Source organism: Stegodyphus dumicola, chromosome 5 (assembly GCF_044657685.1).
Source record: "Stegodyphus dumicola isolate Sdum_Otavi_A_Nest chromosome 5, ASM4465768v1".
Classification (NCBI taxonomy): domain Eukaryota; kingdom Metazoa; phylum Arthropoda; class Arachnida; order Araneae; family Eresidae; genus Stegodyphus; species Stegodyphus dumicola.
In genome coordinates, this window is record NC_140772.1 from 71,767,074 (window position 1) to 71,788,747 (window position 21,674).

General features: G+C 33.3%; 1 protein-coding gene across 2 annotated transcripts in view; it reads left to right on the plus strand.

The window, feature by feature from the left end:
• Cbp80 (Nuclear cap-binding protein subunit 1) overlaps positions 1-21,674 on the plus strand; it is a 127,291-nt gene that overhangs the window by 24,946 nt on the left and 80,671 nt on the right. For both annotated transcript variants that reach the window (XM_085816755.1, XM_085816756.1), the window contains exons 4-6: positions 4,390-4,474; positions 6,599-6,670; positions 6,856-6,963. In XM_085816755.1, coding sequence (XP_085672881.1) covers positions 4,390-4,474; positions 6,599-6,670; positions 6,856-6,963 — 265 coding nt within the window. The remainder of the gene's footprint in view (positions 1-4,389; positions 4,475-6,598; positions 6,671-6,855; positions 6,964-21,674) is intronic.

Sequence of the window (21,674 nt, forward strand, 5' to 3'; positions counted from 1 at the left end):
ATTAATTTTCAATACAGATCAATATTGATTGATGAAGATTTCAATATCTTTCTTCTCAGAACCAAACATGTAATGAATGAATTGTAATAATCCAAAGCAAAAATATAAAAAAAAATATTCTGTTATTTTATCCCCAGTCTTTCTGCTTCTTGTATAGTAACTAATAGATGATGAATTTTAAAATATCCAAAATGCTGTCTCTATAGCTTTAGAATACTGAACTCTTTGAGTGTTATTTCAAATATATGCTTTACAGAATATAGATGTTCACTTAATATAATTATGCTAGTTCATATATGTAACATAATATGGAAATACAATGTGAAGTGTTGTTATATTGTTTATGAAAATGAAATTGAAGTTAATTCAATATACTTATAAAAAATTCATCTGAAGAAATAATTCCCACTTTTTTAATTTGATTCCAAGGTTAAACAATACTTATGTATTGATGCAACCACCTTAGTAGAAAATACCAAATTTTCAGAATGTGTTAAACTCTGGAACCATGTGCATAACCATTCTTCCGGCAACTATGCTCATAATAGTCGTTAATCAAACAATGTCACCATTTTCATATGCATTCTTTTTTGTTGCATTCCAAGCTCCAGCAGTTTTTATAAACAAATTGTGATATGTTTTGCCTTAAACTTAGTTTTAAAATATGATCTTGTGAAACTGGCAAGTAATGGAAGAATAAGTAAAATTTTGGCAGGAGTATGGAATTTTGCTGAATATTTATTAAAGGGAACAAGGAGCAGATGTGTTTCCTAGATAGCTGCTGTTGCCAAGGGTTGCATAAAATCGAGTCTTCAGAGTTCTCTGAGGTTTTCAAGTGAAAATAGATCCTGTGTTTTGAAGAAGGTGCAAAATAATTACAGAAAGATTTGAAGAATTAATTTTTAATGTATCACATAATCTATATTTAATAATTCAAATTTGTATTTTAAATTGTTGAAGTATATTTTCTTTTCATATGTTGATCATGTTTGACTTCTGATAATTATTGATACTTTGGGAATCTTTCTAAAAAACACAAGAAAAGACTGGAAAAGCACCACCTTGCCCCAGAAAGCAAATTTTGCTTATGAAAAATAAGTAAAAAATCGCCAAATTGTACCAAGGTGGTTGCATTAGTACCTAAGTGTTGGTTAAACATAAAATTTTATTAGAGTTAAAAAGCATAAACGTTATTATAGTATACCTGTTTAGTCATTTAAATGGCTTTCAAGAAAATGTAATATGTATGTCAATTACTAAATTTAAGTCAATTAGAAAGTAATTAGTTTTATTTGAAGATGTCCAGTAATGCTTTCACATCTTGAAAAGTATAGCAAAACTAAAACAGTAAATTTCATTAAAGTTTATTGGGTATTATTCCATTTTGAGGACCGTAAAAAAATTGCCAAACTATTTTTGATGCCAGTGCTGCCAAGAATAATTGCGGTAACCCTAACTCAAGACAGGAAGTATAATAGTAAAACTATCTAAGATTATTGTTTTAAATAAGTTAATTAAATAAAAGGTTAATTTCATGTAATACTTTATTATTATTATAATTTATATAAAAAAGGATAAACATAACTGAATGGAAGCATAAGAGTAAAAACTACGTATTTCAGATCATTATTATAATTTATATAAAAGTCTAAACATAACTGAGTGGATTCCTGCATCGCTATTTCGCTACCGAGTTATCGCTAAAGCATTATTTCATCTCGTTGGTTGTTCAAACATAAGTTTTTATAATGAATGATGCCTTTTCTTTGAAAAAATTCTGTTGCAGACTTTTCGTCACTGGGCAATTCCCAAATTGTTAAATCCACAGCGTTATCAAAAAAGGATTTAAAAATTAAACTATTGTATTTCAGTTTGTATTTCAGTGGCATTTTAAGAAATATAGAACTATCTAAACTTATGCAATTTGAAATCGGCATGTATGCTAGATTTGGTGCGCTATTAAATGGGCGCGTTTCCTAGATTTGGTGCTTTTGCGCATACATTTTCCCATCAATTTTTTAGAATCCTCAAAACAGAATAGTACCGTTTATTATAACAAATTGTTTAGATGCTTTATGCTTAGGAGACTGATATTATAGATTTTTCTTTGTGTAATTTACTCTCCACGCAGATATATGAGAGAGAAGAGTGAAGAACTGAGCATATCAAGGAAATAGAAAATTTCGGTACTTTTCCGTTTGGCTGGCGCAATTTCCCATTCCGCCGGCACAAGCGATAAAGTCGCCGAAAATGGTAGAACTTATGCCAAAGCGAATATCTTCGCTGATAACCTTTCACGGCACTTTTTCAAAACAAGTTGCTGAGATTTATTATCAGATTTACCTTTTTTTTTTTCAATATTGGCATACAGTTACATAGAATTTTTTAAATTATAATATTGAAATAATTCTTGCATTTAAACTCGTATTCCATACTGAGATTTAACTTGAAATTAATGTAGATAATTCCTGAGAGAATCAGATTTTTGTAGCGTATTTTACGTGAGATGAGATCGTTTGGGATCATGTGATATTAACCTGCGAATCAAGAGGTTATACCATGAAAGCATAGTAAATCTTTAATTTAATGTCTTTAAATTCTTAAATTAATGTCTTTTACAAATATGTCAAAAATGGATGAAAAACCAATGAAAATTTGGGATTTGCCCAGGACAGAGGAAGAATCCGTCAGATTCTTTCAAGCGAAAGGCGTTTTGCCTAACATTGCTATTTGTGAAAATAATCATGAAAGGAAATTATATTTCGGTGACGAAATTCAATGGCGTTGCAACCTTTCAACTTGCCGCAGTAAAAGAAGTATACGGAAAGGCACATGGTTTGAATCATCGAGATTGAGTTTCTTGAAGTGTTTAAGATTCATTTATGGTTGGAGTGAAGAATTAAATTCAGTTAAATGGTGTGAAAAGCAGTTGGAAATCAGTCACGGAACAGTTGTGGATTGGAATAACTACATGCGAGAGGTTTGTGTGGATTCTTTACTTAAACGTCGACAACGCAAAATAGGAGGACCTGGTATGATCGTTGAAGTGGATGAAAGTGCGTTCACGAAGCGCAAAAACAACGCGGGACGGATTTTACCACAACAGTGGATCTTTGGTGGAGTTTGTCGTGAAACAAACGGATGTTTCCTTGTGATGGTGCCAAACCGATCCATGAGTATTATATTAGAGGCAATAAATGAAAACATCGAAAAAGGAACTACAATATATTCCGATCCATGGAAATCATATTGCACTGAAAAACTGGAAGAGGAAAGTTTCGAACATTTCAAAGTGAACTATAAATACAATTTTGTAGATCCGGAAACTGGAACGCACACGCAAAAAATTGAAAGACTATGGGGAAGTGCAAAATGGCGGAATAAGAAACACAGAGGAACTGCTCGGCATCATCTGGAAAGTTACCTCGCCGAATTTATGTGACGAAAGGACACAAAAGACCCATTTGAAAAAATTCTAAACGATATTAAAATATTTATGCCTCCAAAATAATAAATAAAAAAAATATTTAAAATTCTTAGAATTAACATTTCTTAACATTTTTTTTTTATGTGTATACTGTGTGTTGTCGCCAATAAGGTCTGCTTGGCGAGATTTGCGCCGGAGAAAGGGAAATGGCGAGATTTGCGCCGGTGAAACGGAAAAGTACCAAAATTTCTTTACATTCTGTGTTAAAAATATGTCTAAAAAGTGCTTCATTATTTGTAATTCCAAATTAGTATCACTTTGATATAAGCTTTAGAGATTTGTAGTTAGTTTTATATTAGATTAAAAAACACGTTTTTGTTTTTTAATGTAATTTTGAAATGAAGTAAAGGTATCTGTTTTTACAGTTCTAAATTAAAGTCTTATCGAAATGGAAGAGGGGGAGAATTATGCTTTTTGTGTGTAACATACATATATTAGTACATGCATAAAAATAAGAAAAACAATATGTATTTGACTTACTAAAGCAGAACAAATATTTTTCTAGTTTTTTCTGTATGGGGACTATTCTTACACATGAATTTTGGAGATTTATGCCTTTGCTATGAAGATCATGATATATGCAGTATATGTGTTATATTTATATAGATTATATGTTAATCTGTAGATATGTTTTCCTTATCATATAAAAATCTGTAACTTTGCTGAATTTCTTGCAATATGAAAAATTGCGGTGCAGGATAGACTGCAAATTGTCATAGGAAATTTCTTTTAGCAATAGATTTAGGAATATGCCAGAAGTATAATTTTTTTCCGGTATATATTATTGGACTGTGTTTGTAGGTGTACTTAAAAATACCATGCAAAATTAACAGTAGTTCTTACCATTCAAAATTAATGATTATCTTTGTATTACAATCAATCTTAACTGTTTGTTTTTGTAGTGTGACAAGGTTACCAGAAAAGACATCAATTTATACTACATTAGTTGGCCTTCTGAATGTGAGAAATTATAATTTTGGGGGTGAGGTAAGCACTTTTTTATGTATGATAAACCTCAAGGTAATGCATGCAGATCATACAAGTTTATTGCGAACTGATTAAAAAATTAGAAGGTTGTCTTAAAAAGTTAAAAAAGCTACTTTTATTAAAGTTTTTGTTGGTATTTAGCATATAGTAGCTATGTTCATGTTTTTACAGCTTCCTAAGTAATTTATTTCATATATTCAGTTAAATAATTTTGTTATTTAAAAAAAAAATTCTAAGATCTGTTTAAGATTTTTGCAAAACTTGTAATTTCCTTTAGTTTTATTATTTACTTGTGGAATAAATGGATCAGCGTATATCGTAGTAAATTGAAAAAAATTTGGTCCTAAATGACACTTTCCTATACTTTCTTTATCTTAAAAATCTTTTCTGTATTGGCTGTTGCATGATTTATATTGTGCATTGATCTGAGAACTTTAATGCACCTGTCTTACTTTTTGCATTTATACTGCAATGCATTTTGGTGGTTTTTTTTTAATTGTAAACATTTTCGAGAGTTATAAGCATAATTAACGGATGGCAATATGTTAAGCGCACACACACACACACACGCATGCAAAGATAATGTAGTGGTTTAAGTCTTGTGAGCACTTAGATTCTCTTTGACAGGCATCAAAAAGCGGGGCAGGTGCATAATGGAAAAGTATCAAATATAGTGTAATATTCCTGCATCGGGAGATAAGATGGATTAGTGAAGAATAATTTTAATCTAATACTTAAAAATCGTTTTACTGAACTGACCTTTTACTAAATCATCTATTAAAATTATTATATATTATAAAACAGCACATTTTACATGGCTTATTTGTTAGTGATAAATGGAAAAAGTCACAGAAATTTCAGTACTTGTCCTCTGTAGTGGCCTTGGCAAGAGAAAATGAAAATGTTGATGCAATTCAGGCTTAAATAAGTGTGATTTGTTACCAAATGTTATAAGCATTCATAAAAGTGAAATTGGCTACACTAAAAGATCAATCGGCAATTCATTCACTATCTATAAAAATTATTTAATACATATAGAAGAAATTTAATACAGTTAGAGAGCACGTAGTTAGTGCCATTATAGAAATCTGTTAATTTCCATGTTTAAATCTGAAAATCCGAAAATAAATAAATGTAAATTTCGAATGCATTAGATCTTACAACACAGTTAAAGATAATATGCAATCAGACTATCAGTGCTATTTGAAGCATGTAATAGTAATTTATTGCTAGATGAAGAGAAGAACACAAGCAATACAAAATACATAAAACATTAAATCTCTAGGCTTCTGAAGTGTGGTCTTTCCTCTGTTATTGCCGTATGACAAAATTTTGATACAATGCAACAGAATTGAAAATTTTCACTAAGGTAATTTAAATTAAGAACTTTACAGAAGAAAATATGATTCACTTTAAAAATATCAGTTGCTAGTTGTGTCCTTAAACGAACTTAAATATTACATCTTTTTCTGTAGAGTTAATAAATGTGTATTAACTCTTTAACTCTCTGAACATTACGGGTTTAGCCTTTAAATTTCAAACTTCTTCAAATTGTCTTTATTGATTATAGTTGAAAAATGACTTCTTACAATATAGATCCAACTTGAAATTGGATACATTAAAAGCTAGCAAAATTTTTTGTTTGTAATGAATGCAGAATTTTACATCCATAACACTGAGAGAGTTAAAAATATATAATCTAAATAAAATTTTGGACTCTTCTTAAAGTAAATTATATTTTGTATTACACCATAATTTTGTGTAATGAAATTAAAAAATCTCTTCTTTTCAGTCTTTCTAAGGTCAAATCTTTTCTGATAGCAAACTAATAATGATAATTGTAATTGAATTTAATAATGATAAGTGGACTTTAATTTCTTAAACTCTGTATGACTCTTTGTAAACTCTGAACTTGACATGATTTTCATTTAAAATGTTCATTTGTTATTTAATTTTCTTGGAAAAGTTTCTGAACCTGCTTTTCTGCTTTTTTCTTAGTATTTTTCTACTTAACATCAATAAAAATCCTCACTGTTAATGTATATTTTCTTGATGACTTTTTAATTTTATTATTAGCATATTTTGTATTTTAATACTTTGAAATTCTATTTGTTAATGTTTCAGTTTGTGGAACTGCTTGTAAAAAGCCTTCGAGAATCTTTGAAATCAAGATATTTTGAAGATGCTCGTGTAACTGTAAGTTTGTTCTTTTGCTTGTGTAGCTATTGCTTTATTTGTTCTGTAATTTTATTTCATCAGATTTTTATTATTTGGTAACACATGCATTCAATATGTAATATTTTATTGAGATGAATATGACACTAAACAATAATAGTTATAAATTATTAATTTGCTGTATTTAAACTTTATCTTTTCATTAGGTAAGATTTCTTGCAGATCTAGTAAATTGTCATGTAATATCAGCCGGTTCAATGGTTAATTTTCTTCAGACATTAGCCGATGTCAGTGGAGAGACGGGAATCCCCCAGGTATGTTTTATTTTGTTTATTTTCTGAGTAATTTGGAGTAAATAAAAATATCAATTGACATAAACTTTAATTCTCCATATATTTGAACTCCCATAAATATTGCTTTCAAATCCTCTTTTGTTTTGTGGTGTAAATAGTTCACTAAAGTAAAATTATACTTATTTAAATTTAGTATGCTCTAGTAGGGTGAAGAGAAGTCCATGTTTAATATTGAATGTTAAAAAGTGGTCAGAACTTTGATTACAGAATCAGCAGTTATTAGTGCGTATAAAACACATACTTATTATTGGCTGTTCATGTTAGCGAAGGACCTCAGGGGCTCACTGTTTATGAGTATGGGTGTGGCAACCCATAGGTATCCTAGCCCTCCAAAGATTACCCTCTTGGTGAGACGGGGCTTACGATCTTGGAGCGTCAGTGATCTTTCCTTTTCAACTGTCCGTATCTGTTCCTTTTGCAATTTCTCCTTCTTTGGGGGTTTTCTTTTTCTGAGGTTGAGGCTCAAAGTGAGATATTTTTACATCCTTTATTTCCATTTTCTCACAGAGAGAAAACCACCGTGCATTAGCCATGCATTTCCACCTGTAAGGTGGGAAAGGAGGCTCCTCGTATTTGAGGGGTAAGGTATTGTTCCTAACACACTGCTTTAGCTCCTGCTTCTGACTGAAATGGGAGGCACTTAGCTGTTCCTGGGGATGAACACAAGTCCTTAGTGTCAGTTGCTTTTGGGAGCTCTTGTTTTCAGGAAAGTTGACTGTGGAGCTTCAGATTGCATATAGACCCAGTAAGTTCTGATGCAAAAATCTGTGTCCCCTTGTTGGTTTCTGAGGTGGTGGGTGTTGGTACTGAGTCTGAAGCTTGATTTCTTTTTAAAATGTGCATATAATGAATAAATGTTCTGACAAACAAACAAACAACAACAACAAAAACAAAAAAATAAATAAATAAATAAATAAAATCTATTTCAAAATAGATTAAAACAAATGTAAATGCTCATGAAAATAGAGATCCACATAATTTTTCGCAATTAACAATCTATCAGGCAATCTCTCGAAAGTGTCATAATTTTTAATATATGATTATGTACATTCCATTGGTAAACCAAAGGGCATCGAAAGGCTGTCATCTGGATATATTTAATTGAAATTGCTTCTCCAGCTTAATTTGTTAAATAAACTTAGGTAAGTTGACAGGACTGTTTCAGAGCATAAATAATTGAATTAAAGCTCTGACGTAATCTCTGAGATTGACCTCTTCTTAGTATCAGAACAGTAAATTGTCTCTGGGCTGTTCGATCAGAGTGTGTGTGCTGTTAGGTGGATTAAGATGCATAAATATGGTTGGTTGATGAACGCAAAATATGTAATTCTGACCTTTTGATAACCTGCCATGAAAGCCAGGTGATTGTACTGCTCTTTAAGACCTTGCATACCAGACTCTTGTAATGTTTCCAGTGCCAGCATTTTGTCCCATCATGGCAAATTGACATGTGCTTGATGCTCTGTGGACCGCCACGATAGGATAATTGCACTGGTGAACCAACTGCAGAGGTACACTTGCAGCATACTCTAGACTGCATCTCAAATGGAAATCAGAGAAGTGCAGGCGATTAAAGTAACGAGAGATATGTCATATGCAGAAATAAGAAAACTTGTAGCAGATGCATAGCCACATAAAAATTTATCTTATGCCAACATAATTAAAAGCTGTAAAGTCAATAGGCTTGCATATATCAAACAGCAAAATAAACAACCAATTTAAAATTTACAAGAAAGACAGCTCAAAAATCAATTCCATTAATAGTAATAATACCGAAGTCTTATCATTCTGAAAATATCAAAGAAATAAAATTATGAAAACTCTCAGAAATCTGAGTGCTGACTGTTTTGGGGTCAAGGAAGATTTTGTGTAAAAGGAGTCGAAGCTGGAGTCGCTAAAAACTCGTTGACTCCAACGCAAGTTTTTGTTGGACAGCTTCAATTTGAAATGAAATTAAAGTGAATAGAAAAGAAAATTTAATAATAAACTAAGTTATTATTTTTATTTATTGATTATATACATTAGTGGTATTTAGTTATTTTCCATTTGATTGACATATTAATAAATAAATATAAGGCAGGAGTATGGATGTGATATTTGCCATTATTCATTTAGTTCATCTTCATCTCATAGATGGCATTACTGTAGCATAATTTACAACAAGAGAAAGGAGCCCATGGCTCCAAAATGCATCAAATGCTACACATCTCAATGGTACCCATGCTATGAATCTCAGTGTTAAATTTAGGCATGCAGCAAGAACTCCCAAAAGTGATGCCATTCTAAGGAGGCGAACAGGAAAAGGAGCAATTATTGATTAAGCAATGCGATGGCGAAGTATATATTTGATTATAAAGAGGTTGTTAGAATTAGGAACTTTTTCAGAAGATGTAGCTAATCCTAATGTTTCACAAACAGAAAGACTATTCAATGGTCTTGCAAAACTGGTAACTGTTTTTTCTACACGATATATAGCTACAAAAAAGCTACTATCTGAAGAATTAACAGAAGGTGAAAATGGAAGAATGCAATGCTTGTTCTTTCTGAAATGGAGGGTTTATTGCAGAAGGAATCATTTCTTCATTGAAGAAAAGAGAAAATAGTTTGCTAGATAATGAGATCTTGCTGGCTTCAATATATGTAGATCCAAAACACCGTGTTTTGTTGGATAACAAACAAATTAAAAAGGCAAAGAAAGCCATTTATGAATTTTCACTAAGAATGTAAGAAGAAATGATTCTCAGAAAAACTGGAGTATTCAAATCAAGAGAAATACGATCACCCTTTTCAAGGCACTTCTTTTAGAACTTATTTTTACACATCTATCCTGAAAAATTAAAAGAATTAGCCCTAACAGTAACAGCTGTTCCTTCTTCTGAAGTTAGTGTGGCAAGACTATTCTCAGCTCTGAAGTTTTTCAAATCAGATGTATGGTTCTTTATCAAAGGAAATCTTGCTGAAGCTCCACTATGTCTCAGAAATTACTAATGCCAGTTTACCATTTCATAATAAATGCTAATTAATATAAATGATCTGCTATGCCATAATTTTTTTTCTGTAGCATCTATTACTTCTTTTATATTTTTAAAAAAATAAGCTGTAACACATGTGTATATGTTTACATATATATGAGGGAGTCAGAGTTTTCAAAATTCCAGGAATCAGAGCTGGAGTCGATCATTTTCCCTATCGACTCCAGATCCTGTTTGGGGGCATCAGTTCAGATCTCAAAGATTCTGAGATGGATGTGAAATAGGCACTTATATCTCGAAACATCTGCTTCCACGGAAAATGAAAAAAAGCACAGAAAGAAAACACCAAAGATAATGATCCCCTCATTGTAACCTCTTCCTCCAAAATTTCATTAATATTAAAGATATGATCAATGCTGATCGTATCCTGTGCGTTTAGCAGTATAAGTAACTAACCTGAGCAACAAGCAAAATTCCAGAGGTATTCTTTCACCAGGAAAGATAATCTGATAGATGAGTATGCCAGTGGAGATGTAGGCCTCCTCACCTCACTTAACTATCTGTCAAAGACACTTCAATTGATGACGTCCCTTCCAACTGTTACTATAGAAACAAACTAACTTATGCATCTTGGTTTCAGTCTGTTTTCTTTATTTGCCTCCAAATAATCATAATGATCAAAGAGATTTAGATGAGATCAAAGAGAAAGCTGCCTGAACCTTTTCTCATAATAAGGGACCTTAATGGTCATAGTCTGGTCTGGGCTGGTGAGGACACAAATCTTCGAGAAAGAAAAATTGAGTACATGATTAAAGATCATTGCCTTTGTCTCCTCAATAATGGACAAGACACACACTTTCACAACCCTTCAAGGACATTTCATGCTCATTATCTTGGTTCTGTTCATCTCTTTTCTCTTTTGTACATTTTATGAATTTTAGGAATGATCCTTATAATAACAGTCATTTTCCCTTTTTTGTAACTCACACAAATAGGAGTAAATCCCATGTCAAGATACTCTCTTTTTCTAATTGATAGGGCAGACTGTGAACTTTTTTTCAACTTCTTTTGTAAAGCTCACAGAGGAAATGGAAAAAGATGTACATATTGATGATGTAGGGAAAGCTATTATTAATGTTATTTTTGAGAAATTTTTCATAGCAACCCCACTTTGTCAAACCTTATTGCCTTCAAAAAAGGTAAAGCATATGGAAGAAAAATGAGGTGCCAAAGCCAGAGGGATTTGTGGATGTCATAAGCGTCTGGAATAACATCCTCTACATCAAGTAAACAAGTGTGGGAAAGAGTTAGGAAAGCATGCAGAATGTATGAAGACCACTCACTTTTCTTTCTAAAAAAAAGATGGGCGAGTGATCAACACAACAGAAGAAATTACAGTTGCAAATAGACTTTTGCTGCTGTTTTTAATGGCAGCAACTATCTGCTGGCATTTCTTTATACCAAGCTACACTTTGAGTAAGCTTCAATTGCATAGAACTTTACCAACTCTGAGTCATATAATGAAGAATTTAAAATGCTTGAGCTAAGTAGAGCCTTGATACAGACACATAGGTGTAACCCGGGTTTAGATGATGTGAATTTTGAAATGCTGAGCATCTGTCGCGTAAGTCATTGACTGCCATCCTCACTGTTTACGATTGGTTATAAAAGGAGCATACATTTTCCAGGTCACAGAATAAAGCTGTTATAATTTCCATAGCTAAGCCAGGAAAAGATCTGAAGAATCCCTTAAACTGCCTGTCCATTGCACTCACTAGCTGTATTTGCAAACTATTTTAAAAAATTGTAAACTGCTATCTAATCTGTTATTTGAAAGAAAAAAAAAGCATGTAATCTTGCCTTATCAGGACCTATAGATAATTTCTGGAAGGGAAGGATGGCTGTTGAAAACAAGATTCTTTCTGAGATCTCTTACCTCTAAAGCCTTTGTTAAAAGAAATGTTAGCGATTAATTAGTTCCTTTATTAAAAACACATTCCATCAAAACATTAATTGTTAAATACTTGCTTTATTCAGAAACATTACCGTCAACATTACTGCTCAAAAACTTACAGTTCAAAAAATTATCGTTCTGAAAAAAACTGTTGTTGCCAATCGGGAAAATACATTTTAAATAAAATTAATACGTTGCGTTTACATTCGGGCATCCTGACTTAGTTACAACCTCGGAACATTAAGAACTTATATTTAAAAAAATTAAATCTGTAATATTAATGTTTATAGTTCGAAAGTCTTTAGCTGTCATATAGATTCACCGTCATTTTCTATTCTTTTTCCGTGTCCTAGTTTTAGTAATATGCGGCGTGTTGTTATCGTTATCCTCAGTAACACTAATGTCATCACCATCATCATTGTCTTCTTCTGATTCAGCTTGACACTGCCATGACTTTAATTGGCTCACATGAGCTGTCGTACTAAAGAAATGTCCTTTCACCTTCTCTTCTAATTGAGTCACTCTATAGGTATCACTTGGTAAAACTTCTGTAACTACCAAAGGTCCTCGATACTTTTGTTGTGTTTTGGTTGATTCTCCAGTTGATTTAGGTACTCTTCTCATAACTACTATTTCTCCTCGTTCGAATGTTAAAGAATTGCTTTTCTTCTTGTCATAATTTGATTTCATTTTCATCTGCATATCTTTTTTTCTCTTTCTAGCTTCATTCTGTAAGATTACTGGATTCTCCCATTCATCTGCGTCTTCATCTGTAATCATCCTCATCAATCCGTCGTTAAATTTTGGTGAATAACCGTGAAGCATTTCGAAAGGAGTTTTATTTGTAGTCTTATTTATCATATTGTTTGGATTTCTTTCGCATTCCTTAATCTTTTTGTCCCAGTCTCTCTGATTCGGATTTTCCATACTCGTTTTAATCGTAGCCAAAATTGTTCGATTTGCTCTTTCCACCATTTCATTACCACTTGGATGCTGAGTTGAATTGAGTGTATGACTGATTCCATTATTTTGACAGTACTCTCGAAATTCCTTCGCTGTGAAACATGTTCCTCTTTCGCTGATAATTTTTTCTGGTAACCCAAAATCATCTACAAAACTCTTCAATGCAACTAACACATACTTGGTTGCAACCTACTTTTCATAGGATATAAGCGTGTAAATCTCATAAAATTATCAATTATTACAAATAATTCTGTATTTCCTCTTAAACTTTTTGCGAATGGTCCTAAATGATCTATATGTATAATTGCAAAAGGTCTTCTACCAGGTCTAATTGGATGCAGTACTCCTTGTTTCTTACCACTAGGCATTTTATTTACTAGGCATTCGAAATGCGACGCATAACATATCGCTTCATTCCTTTAAACCAGTATGATTCCTTGATTTTGGCAACAGTTCTGTCTGCTGAAAAATGTCCCAAAAGATCGTGAAATTTTACTACAATACCTTTTCTCATCGATTTAGGTATGGCATATAACAATTTCTCCTTTTCCTGATCTTTCACTTTACAAAACAATCGATTATTCTTCAAGACGTAATTTTCAGTTACATATTTCTCTGCATTCGTTCTATCATTTATCTTTTTCTTTAAAATGTCTATTAATTTGCGTAATTCTGGATCTGAATGCTGAATCATAAGAATTTGTTCATCTATTGTTAGCGTTAAACAAACTTCCAAGTTGTTTTCAATTATAGAGTCTAAAGTTTTTTCTGGCTGATCAACTGGCGATCTGCTCAATGCATCTATGTGACTCATTCTTTTGCCTTGCCTGTGCTTTATTTCATGATTGTATTCCTGGATCAGATTACTCCACCTTGCTATCTGAGGATTTGAAGTTTTCTTCGCGTTTAAATAAACTAAAGTTTGGCAGTCTGTAATTACTGTAAATCGGATCCCAATTAAAAATTGTCGAAGTCGTGTCAAAGTCCAAACTATAGCCATTAATTCTAATTTGCTTGAATGATAATTCTTTTCCGTTTCTGTTGTCCCTTTACTTACACAATAAACTAAATGCCACTTTCTATCTTCACCTTTTTGCAACAGCATTCCTGCCAGTCCTTTGTTGCTCGCGTCTGTGTGCACTTCAGTCTCTGCTTCGGGATTATATAATGCTAGTATTGCTTCATTAGTTAAATGATCCTTTAAAGTACTGAATGCTTCTTGCTGATCTTCGTTCCAACAAAATGTTTCATCCTTCCTCGTCAGTCTCGTTAGCGGCTCAGCTTTCTCTGCGTATTTTGGTACAAACCTTCTAAAGAAACTTGTAAGACCTAAAAATTGTTTAACTTCATGTTCATTGGTTGGTTTAGGAAAGTTTAATATGGCTCGTACTTTTCTTGGTCCAGGTTGCATACCATTTGATTTTATTAGAAATCCCAAATACTCAACTTCATCTTTTCCAAATTCGCATTTTGTCAGTTTCAATGTCAGCATTGCTTCTCTCAATCTATCAAACACTTTCCTAAGTTTTTCCATCATTTCTTCCCAAGATTTAGCCGGAATTAATATGTCGTCCAAATAGCACAATACTTCTTTATTAAGCAATGGACCTAAAACTTGATTCATAAGTCTCTGAAATTCTGCAGGTGCATTAGCTAACCCAAAGATCATACGTTCAAATTGACCAGTATCATCTGGAGTGATGAAAGCTGTTTTCAGTTTCGCTTCTTCAGTTAAAGGAATCTGCAAATATCCATGAGCTAAGTCCAATGTAGTGAAAACTTTACACTCAAGAAGACACTCTAAGACATTCAAGAAGATCATCTATCCTAGGGAGTGAAAATTTATCTTTAACAGTTTGCGAATTCAACTTTCTATAATCTATCACTAATCGTAATTCACCTGTTTTTTTCTTTACGAGTAAAACTGGACTAGCATACGGAGATCTTGTTTCAGTAACAATTCCATATTTCTTCCATTAATTTATTATCTTCTTTATAGAAGCACGCTCTTCGGCATTGGTTTTATACGACTTCATGCAAATAGGCTTACTCCCTTCAATTTCTTTAATATCCATTTTTGTTAAGTTTGTACACCCTAATTCCTCCATATTTAATGCAAAACAATCTCGATACTCATTTATCAAATGTAAAACTTCCTGTTGTCTTTCTGGCGTAGTATTGTTATTAACTTTAATTTCTTCTAAAGTAATCGGTCTCCTAAACTTCTTAATTTCATTTATTATCAGTATTTCCTTTTGACTTGAATTTTCAGTTTTCTAATCTGAACTTGGTTCAACTAATTCTGCTACTTCCGCTCTACCGATACATTGATTCTCTTTCAAAATTAGTTTTCGATCGCTGTAGTTAGTGACTGGTATCACTGTTTCTCCCTGTATTACTTCCAATAATGAGCCCAACTCATCTTCCGATCCACTTATTAAAACATAACCGTTATTTATTTCATCAGTTTTAACTTTCACGAAATTAACCGTATTACTTTCGATTTGAGTTTCTTGGGAAGCCTTCAGTTTAATTCGCTGAGTGTTGCTATCATTTTGCAACTGTGAAAATGGGCAGTCATTAGCATAGCGTATGTGCAAGGTATTTCCTATCTTGGCATATGCAATGTGCGGTAAATCAATCCATGTTCGACCAACTAATAAGTCGCATGGTTGCGTTTCATCTCCTACAATTAGAACTGTAATGTCCTTTCCTTGCACATTATCAATCTCTAAGTTAACAGTTACTTTACCCAATGTTCTAGCGGCTGGTTTATTCTGGTTCCCAAAGCCAAACAATTCCTCCACATCAGGTTTTACAATAAGATTCAGTCTCTTAGCCGCAGACTGTTTCAATAAACACGAACTAGAACCCGTATCTATGATTGCAGTAATTTCTTCCCCATTATTGATGCGAGCATACTTTAAATATACAGCTGGTGAAACACCTGAATTCTGGTCCACGGATAAATTATTTTTAACATTTGTCAAGTCTGGATTCTTAGACGTACACTTTTTAAAAGTATGACCCTTTTCATTACATTTCCTGCAAATAATTTCTTTTTTAGGTTGAGGACAATCCGTCGCTATATGTCCATAATCATTACAATTGAAGCATTTCGGCTCACCCTTTTCATTGCGGATGCCAGAATTATATTCCCTTTTCCTTCCGTCTGTTTTATAAAACTTATCTCTCAGATTGTATTTATTATCAAAACCGTATTTAAAACCCTCTTTGAAATTACCATCTGTCTGCGTGGAATCGTTAACATTTCTTTGTCTTGAATACTGATTATAGGATCCTTCATAAAATTTAGAACCAGATTTGGGCTTAGAATTATGCCTAAAAGTTTTATTTTCTACTTGAAGTACTTTTATCCCTGCCCGAATATTTTCATATTCATCTAGTTTTTCAGCTAACTCTTCAGGATTAATGAATTTAGACCAATCATCAATGAAATGATCTCGGATAGCAGCGGGGACCCTCTTCTTTAATTGATCAGTAATAATAAGTTGTTTTAAAGAGTCAAAATCTGTTACATTTAATCCAGCAAGCCACTCTTCAAAATAATTTTTTAATTTAAACGTGAAGTCCTTCCACGTATTACGCAAAGTTTTAATATGATCAACAAACTTTTGCCGAAACTGTTCAGGGCTTAACTTAAATTTTCTCAGTAGCAGTTGCTTAACGTGCTTATAGTCATTAGCTTTCTCTTCTGATTCACGGGCAATTAATTAAGTTATTTCATAAGGCAATAGACCTAACAGCTGAGAAACCCAGTTTTGTTCTTCTAACCCAATACGTCGTGCCTGTCTCTCAAATAAAACTAGATAAAAACTTATATCACCTTCATTCAAATCATACTTATGCATTAATTTACTCATATCACAAATATTACTTCTACTAACATTAGAAGGAACAGAATCATTTACATTACTACTTCTGATTTCCGCTTCTATTTTCAATTTTTCAAGTTCAAATGCTCTTTGCTTATCTTTTTCTTCCATTTCAAATGCTCTTTGCTTATCTTTTTCTATAATTTCCATTTCAAATGCTCTTTGCTTATCTTTTTCTTTTTCTAAAATTTCTAACTTTTCCCTGTCTAAACGATCATTTATAATTCTATCTAGCATTTGTTTAGTAAAGTCTTCGTTATAATTCTTACTATTCAAAATCATATCTCTTAAGCCTACAATTTTAATATCAGAAGGGACATCTACATCAAGTTCCAAAGCAAGTTCTTTTAAATCACATTTTTTGCCTCTTGCCAAATAAGCCATCTTAGACTTAAATTTTCAAATAATAATACAATAATTATACTTAAGTTCTTTCCGTTTAATACTTAGACATAACATAAACAGTTTATAAATTCACGTACCTTTCCACTTTCAGTTTTGGCGAGCTTCCGCACTCAATTTAGGCTTAGCGTATGTTAAGGCAATACGTTGTTAAATCTAGATAATAATTCTAGTTTATCCCACTTCTGAAATGTTAGCAATTAATTAGTTCCTTTATTAAAAACACATTCTGTCAAAACATTAATTGTTAAATACTTGCTTTATTCAGAAACATTACCGTCAACATTACTGCTCAAAAACTTACAGTTCAAAAAATTATCGTTCTGAAAAAAACTGTTGTTGCCAATCGGGAAAATACATTTTAAATAAAATTAATACGTTGTGTTTACAGAAACTATTTTGTTTTTGTCTTCTTTGACACTGAAAGGGCTTGGGCATGGAGATGTGGTATTTTGTGGCATCTTTATGTGTGAGATTATGCTGTAACCTACCAATTTTCATTTAGAAACTTTTTAAAGGCCTGAACTTCGTAAGGATTGGCTCCTTGTTGTCAGATAACTTTGAGCAAGGAGAGGGTGTGCCTCAAGGTTGTGTTTTAACTGTGACTATATTTAGTTTAAAAATAAATTCTGTATTAAGGTAACTTCTTGCAATTATTTCAGGTTCCTTATATGCGAATGATCTCTAAATAAATTGCCATGGTGCAGGTATGAGATACGTGAAGAGACAGTTGGAAATTGCTATAAACAGGATCGAGAAATGGTTAGAAAAACAAAGACTTGTATTTTTAAAACAAAAGACTGTGTGTATGCATTTTTGTTGAAAGTGAGGCCTGAGCCTATGTTGTATGTATACTGATCATTAATTCCACTTGCACTAGAAGTGAAGTTTTTAGGAGTGATGTTTGACTGGAAGCTGACCTTCCTTCTGCATGTACAGGGTGCGGCAGCGTTCATAGCATAATTTGACTTGCGTAGCACAATGACTTACTTCATGAATGCGCACTAGCTCGTGTCACATTCCTGTAATAATGAGCTGCCATTTCGAGTGTTACAGCGATATGGATCAGTGGAGTGCACAGTATCGTGCCTTTGCTGTTGAAAGTTATTTCAAGAATTACTACTGTGATTTTGCTATCCAGCGTCTATTTTGGCAACAGGGACCCACCAGCGGCCAAGCGGTAAAATCGCTGAACACTGGTAGTTTGATCTGAGATTCGAATCACGCGAACTGGCTGGCTGCATGGTCGTTTTCGTGGTTTTCCCCATGTGTAACGTGTATACGAGCCAGTTTCCCTTAGAAAGTCCTCCACGAAGGCATCTCTCCCCTTAGGCAGATAGCCCTAGTGTGCTTTGCCGTATTCTCAATACACCAACACCAATACACACCTATTTTGGCAACATTTCAACTTGGGGCGTCATGGGAAAGTTCCAGAACGACGGACCATTGCAACAGACATTTCCAGGTAGAGTAATTTCCCGTTTTGGTGACATTTCCTGCCCGCCTCACTCACCTGATCTTTCATGTGCAGACTTTTTCCTTTGGGTCCACCTAAAGCAAGAAGTTTTTCGAACACAATGTGCCACCATTCCTTAGTTGAAGGATTGCATCAGAACTGCAGCCAGCACTGTCCCAGGGAATACGTTACGCTGAGTTATGGCAAGCTTCTAATGCTGCCTAGATGAATGTGTTGTGCATTTGACAGGCACCATATTGAAAAAATAATCCACGCAATGGGCAGTAACTTACATATCAGTAAATGGCATACCTTTAACTATTAATTGACATAAGAGGTAATAAATAAATTACAGCTACTGCCTTATGGTGTGTTTTTAATATCCTTCTATGAAAGCTGCCGCACCCTATATAAGGAAGAAGGAAGGAAGTCTTTTAAAACTTTTAACTTTTTAAAAGTCTTGAGGAACACCTCCTGGGATATGAACATTGTTCTTTTACTTCATATTTAAAGAGCACTCTTCCGTTCTGGATTAGATTGTTTATGGATTTACAGGGTCTTCAGTTTTAGTTAAACTTCATCTGTACATCATCAGGCTCTGAGAAATTTTTCTGAAGCTTTTAGAACATCCCTTATCCAGAGCCTATATGTTGATTGTTATAAACCGTTGCTTAAGGCGTGGACAATTATTTCTTCATCATTATTTCAGTATTATGTCATAACATTATAAACCTGAGCATATCTCTTGCTTGATGAGTGTTACAAGCTTTTATTTGTAGCATGGCCTTTTACTGTACTTCTGTTCTCTGAAAGGGCTCACCATTGATAGAAAAATACTGTTTTTCTCATGTGAATGTTCAGGCAGTAAAGTGTCTGAAAATCCAACCTTGGGATAACCTGGAAATTCAGCATCTGGATGTCTTTCACCATCTTAATGAGAGGAATGCTAGTGAAATAGTCTACATGCATGAATACATCAATTTTGCACTATATACACAGATGGTTAAAAAAAAACATGTAGTCATGTAGGAGTGTCATTTGTAGTACTCCCTACATGTCTGCTTTGTATTTAGTCTGAGTTAACTGCTGTGTATCTTGCTCTTTCATTCATACCTAAGTTATGCCCAAAAAAGTGTGTAGTTTATACTGACTCGTTCAGTGCATTGAATGCTTTAGCAAGTTTTTTTGATACCCACAAAAGGAAGCAATTTTGACCCAACTTATGATTGTTCACTCAAGCCACACGTAACTACCATTTAACGTCAGAGAGTGAACCTAGTTGTTCCAAACTGTGATAGTATTCTGTGGGTACACCACTTTCTAGTTGAATGACAGTATTTTAACAGACTTTGATTTAAGCATTTTATTTACCGAGACTTGCCTCTTGACTGTATAATTGGGAAAGAGGTCATTACCAATTTATTGCAATGCCTGGAAAGATGCGTCTTTGTTATTTAATTTGATCTTGTTTTGAAGTTGTTTCTTGGTATTTTAATGTATAACGTTGTTTCTGATTTTACTTATGATTCTCTTCTAATATCACCATCTGAGTTTTTATTTCCGCATTTATCATTTTATCACATTTTTATAAGCGATAAGATTTTATAAGCGTGCTGTTGTTTTAAAGATGTGTTTGGCTATAATTTGAAGTTGTACCTGATTTGAGTCTTGAAGTATCTGACATATTTTAACAGTTTTAATCGTTAAGGTTTTGTGCATATGTTTGGTATTTTTAAATAATTTTTAAGTTTTTGTGTTAGAAAATCCACTGTCCACTTCTTGGCAAAGATTTTAAGCAGTTAAATTTATGTGCCGTAGAGAAAACAAATATTTCTATCTGTGGCTTTCTCAAACTGATGCTAAATTCTATGCTGTTTATAAAAAAAAGTGAAGCTCTTTAGTTAAATCAATTTTTAAGATTTGGGGGAAAAAAGTGGGGGCAGATTTTCTTCTTCAGGTTGAGTTTTTCAGATATCAGGCACCTTTGCTAAATATTTTGTGCCAAACGCACCAAACCCAATGCTTCCTAGCTCCATTTGCTTGGGTTGTCCACTTTGTTTATAAAGTCTGACAATTCCTTAATAGAGCTTAGGTATAACTCTTTAATATTGAGATTACCTAAAGTAGTCAAGCAAGTGAGGGCAAGGGCATTATATTCATATACAAATATGAGGTGCTGTTTCCTTACTGTTACAGCATTTCCTGCATATAGGAAAAAGTCCCATTGTATGAAGGTGTTTTCTGAAAGAGTTGTGCCTCATGATGAAGCCCGCAGTTATTTATATCTTCAGTGTTTGATAATTATTCATTTACTGTTTTTCCCACTTAAGGAGGACACTCTCTGCAGTCTTCATATTGATACTGCAAAAGGGTTCCGCACCTATTGGATTAAAAGATGATCCCTGTTTTTCTAGTTCATCAGCCTTTTCATTACCTTCAGTTCCCTTATATCCTGGTACCCAGATTAAGATTACCTTGTTTCTGGTTGCCAGTTCTCTTAGAAGATTTCTGCATTCCAAAATAATTTTTGATTTAATTTTAAATGAGTCTTGTTGCTGTCCTTTAGGCCTGCTGGACTGTCACTAAAGATGTCAATCTGGTTGCCATGGTAGCTTTTTCTTATATTTATTTGTAGACAGTTAATAACAGTGAGAACCTCTGCCTGGAAGACAGTTGCATATCCCCCCCAAGACCTCTAAACAAATTAATTCTGGGTGATACACCATGTACTCTCAGACTTGAGAACTTGTCTTTCTTTGATCCATCTGTGAACCAGATTCAGTATTTAAATTGAGCATGCTGTCATTCCATTCATCCCTAGTAGGAAAAGCTACATTGAATGGCCTATGAAATATGTAAGTCATTTCCATGATTTCTGAAGGCATCAGGAGAGTAGGATGATGAATTTTCTTAGTAATACAGTATCTTAGTTTCTTAGTAATACCTTTAGCAGTAGGCTTGTCTTACCCATTGATTTTGCAGCATGCAGTCATTCTAGCAACACTGCAAATGAAGATGCTCAAGTGAGT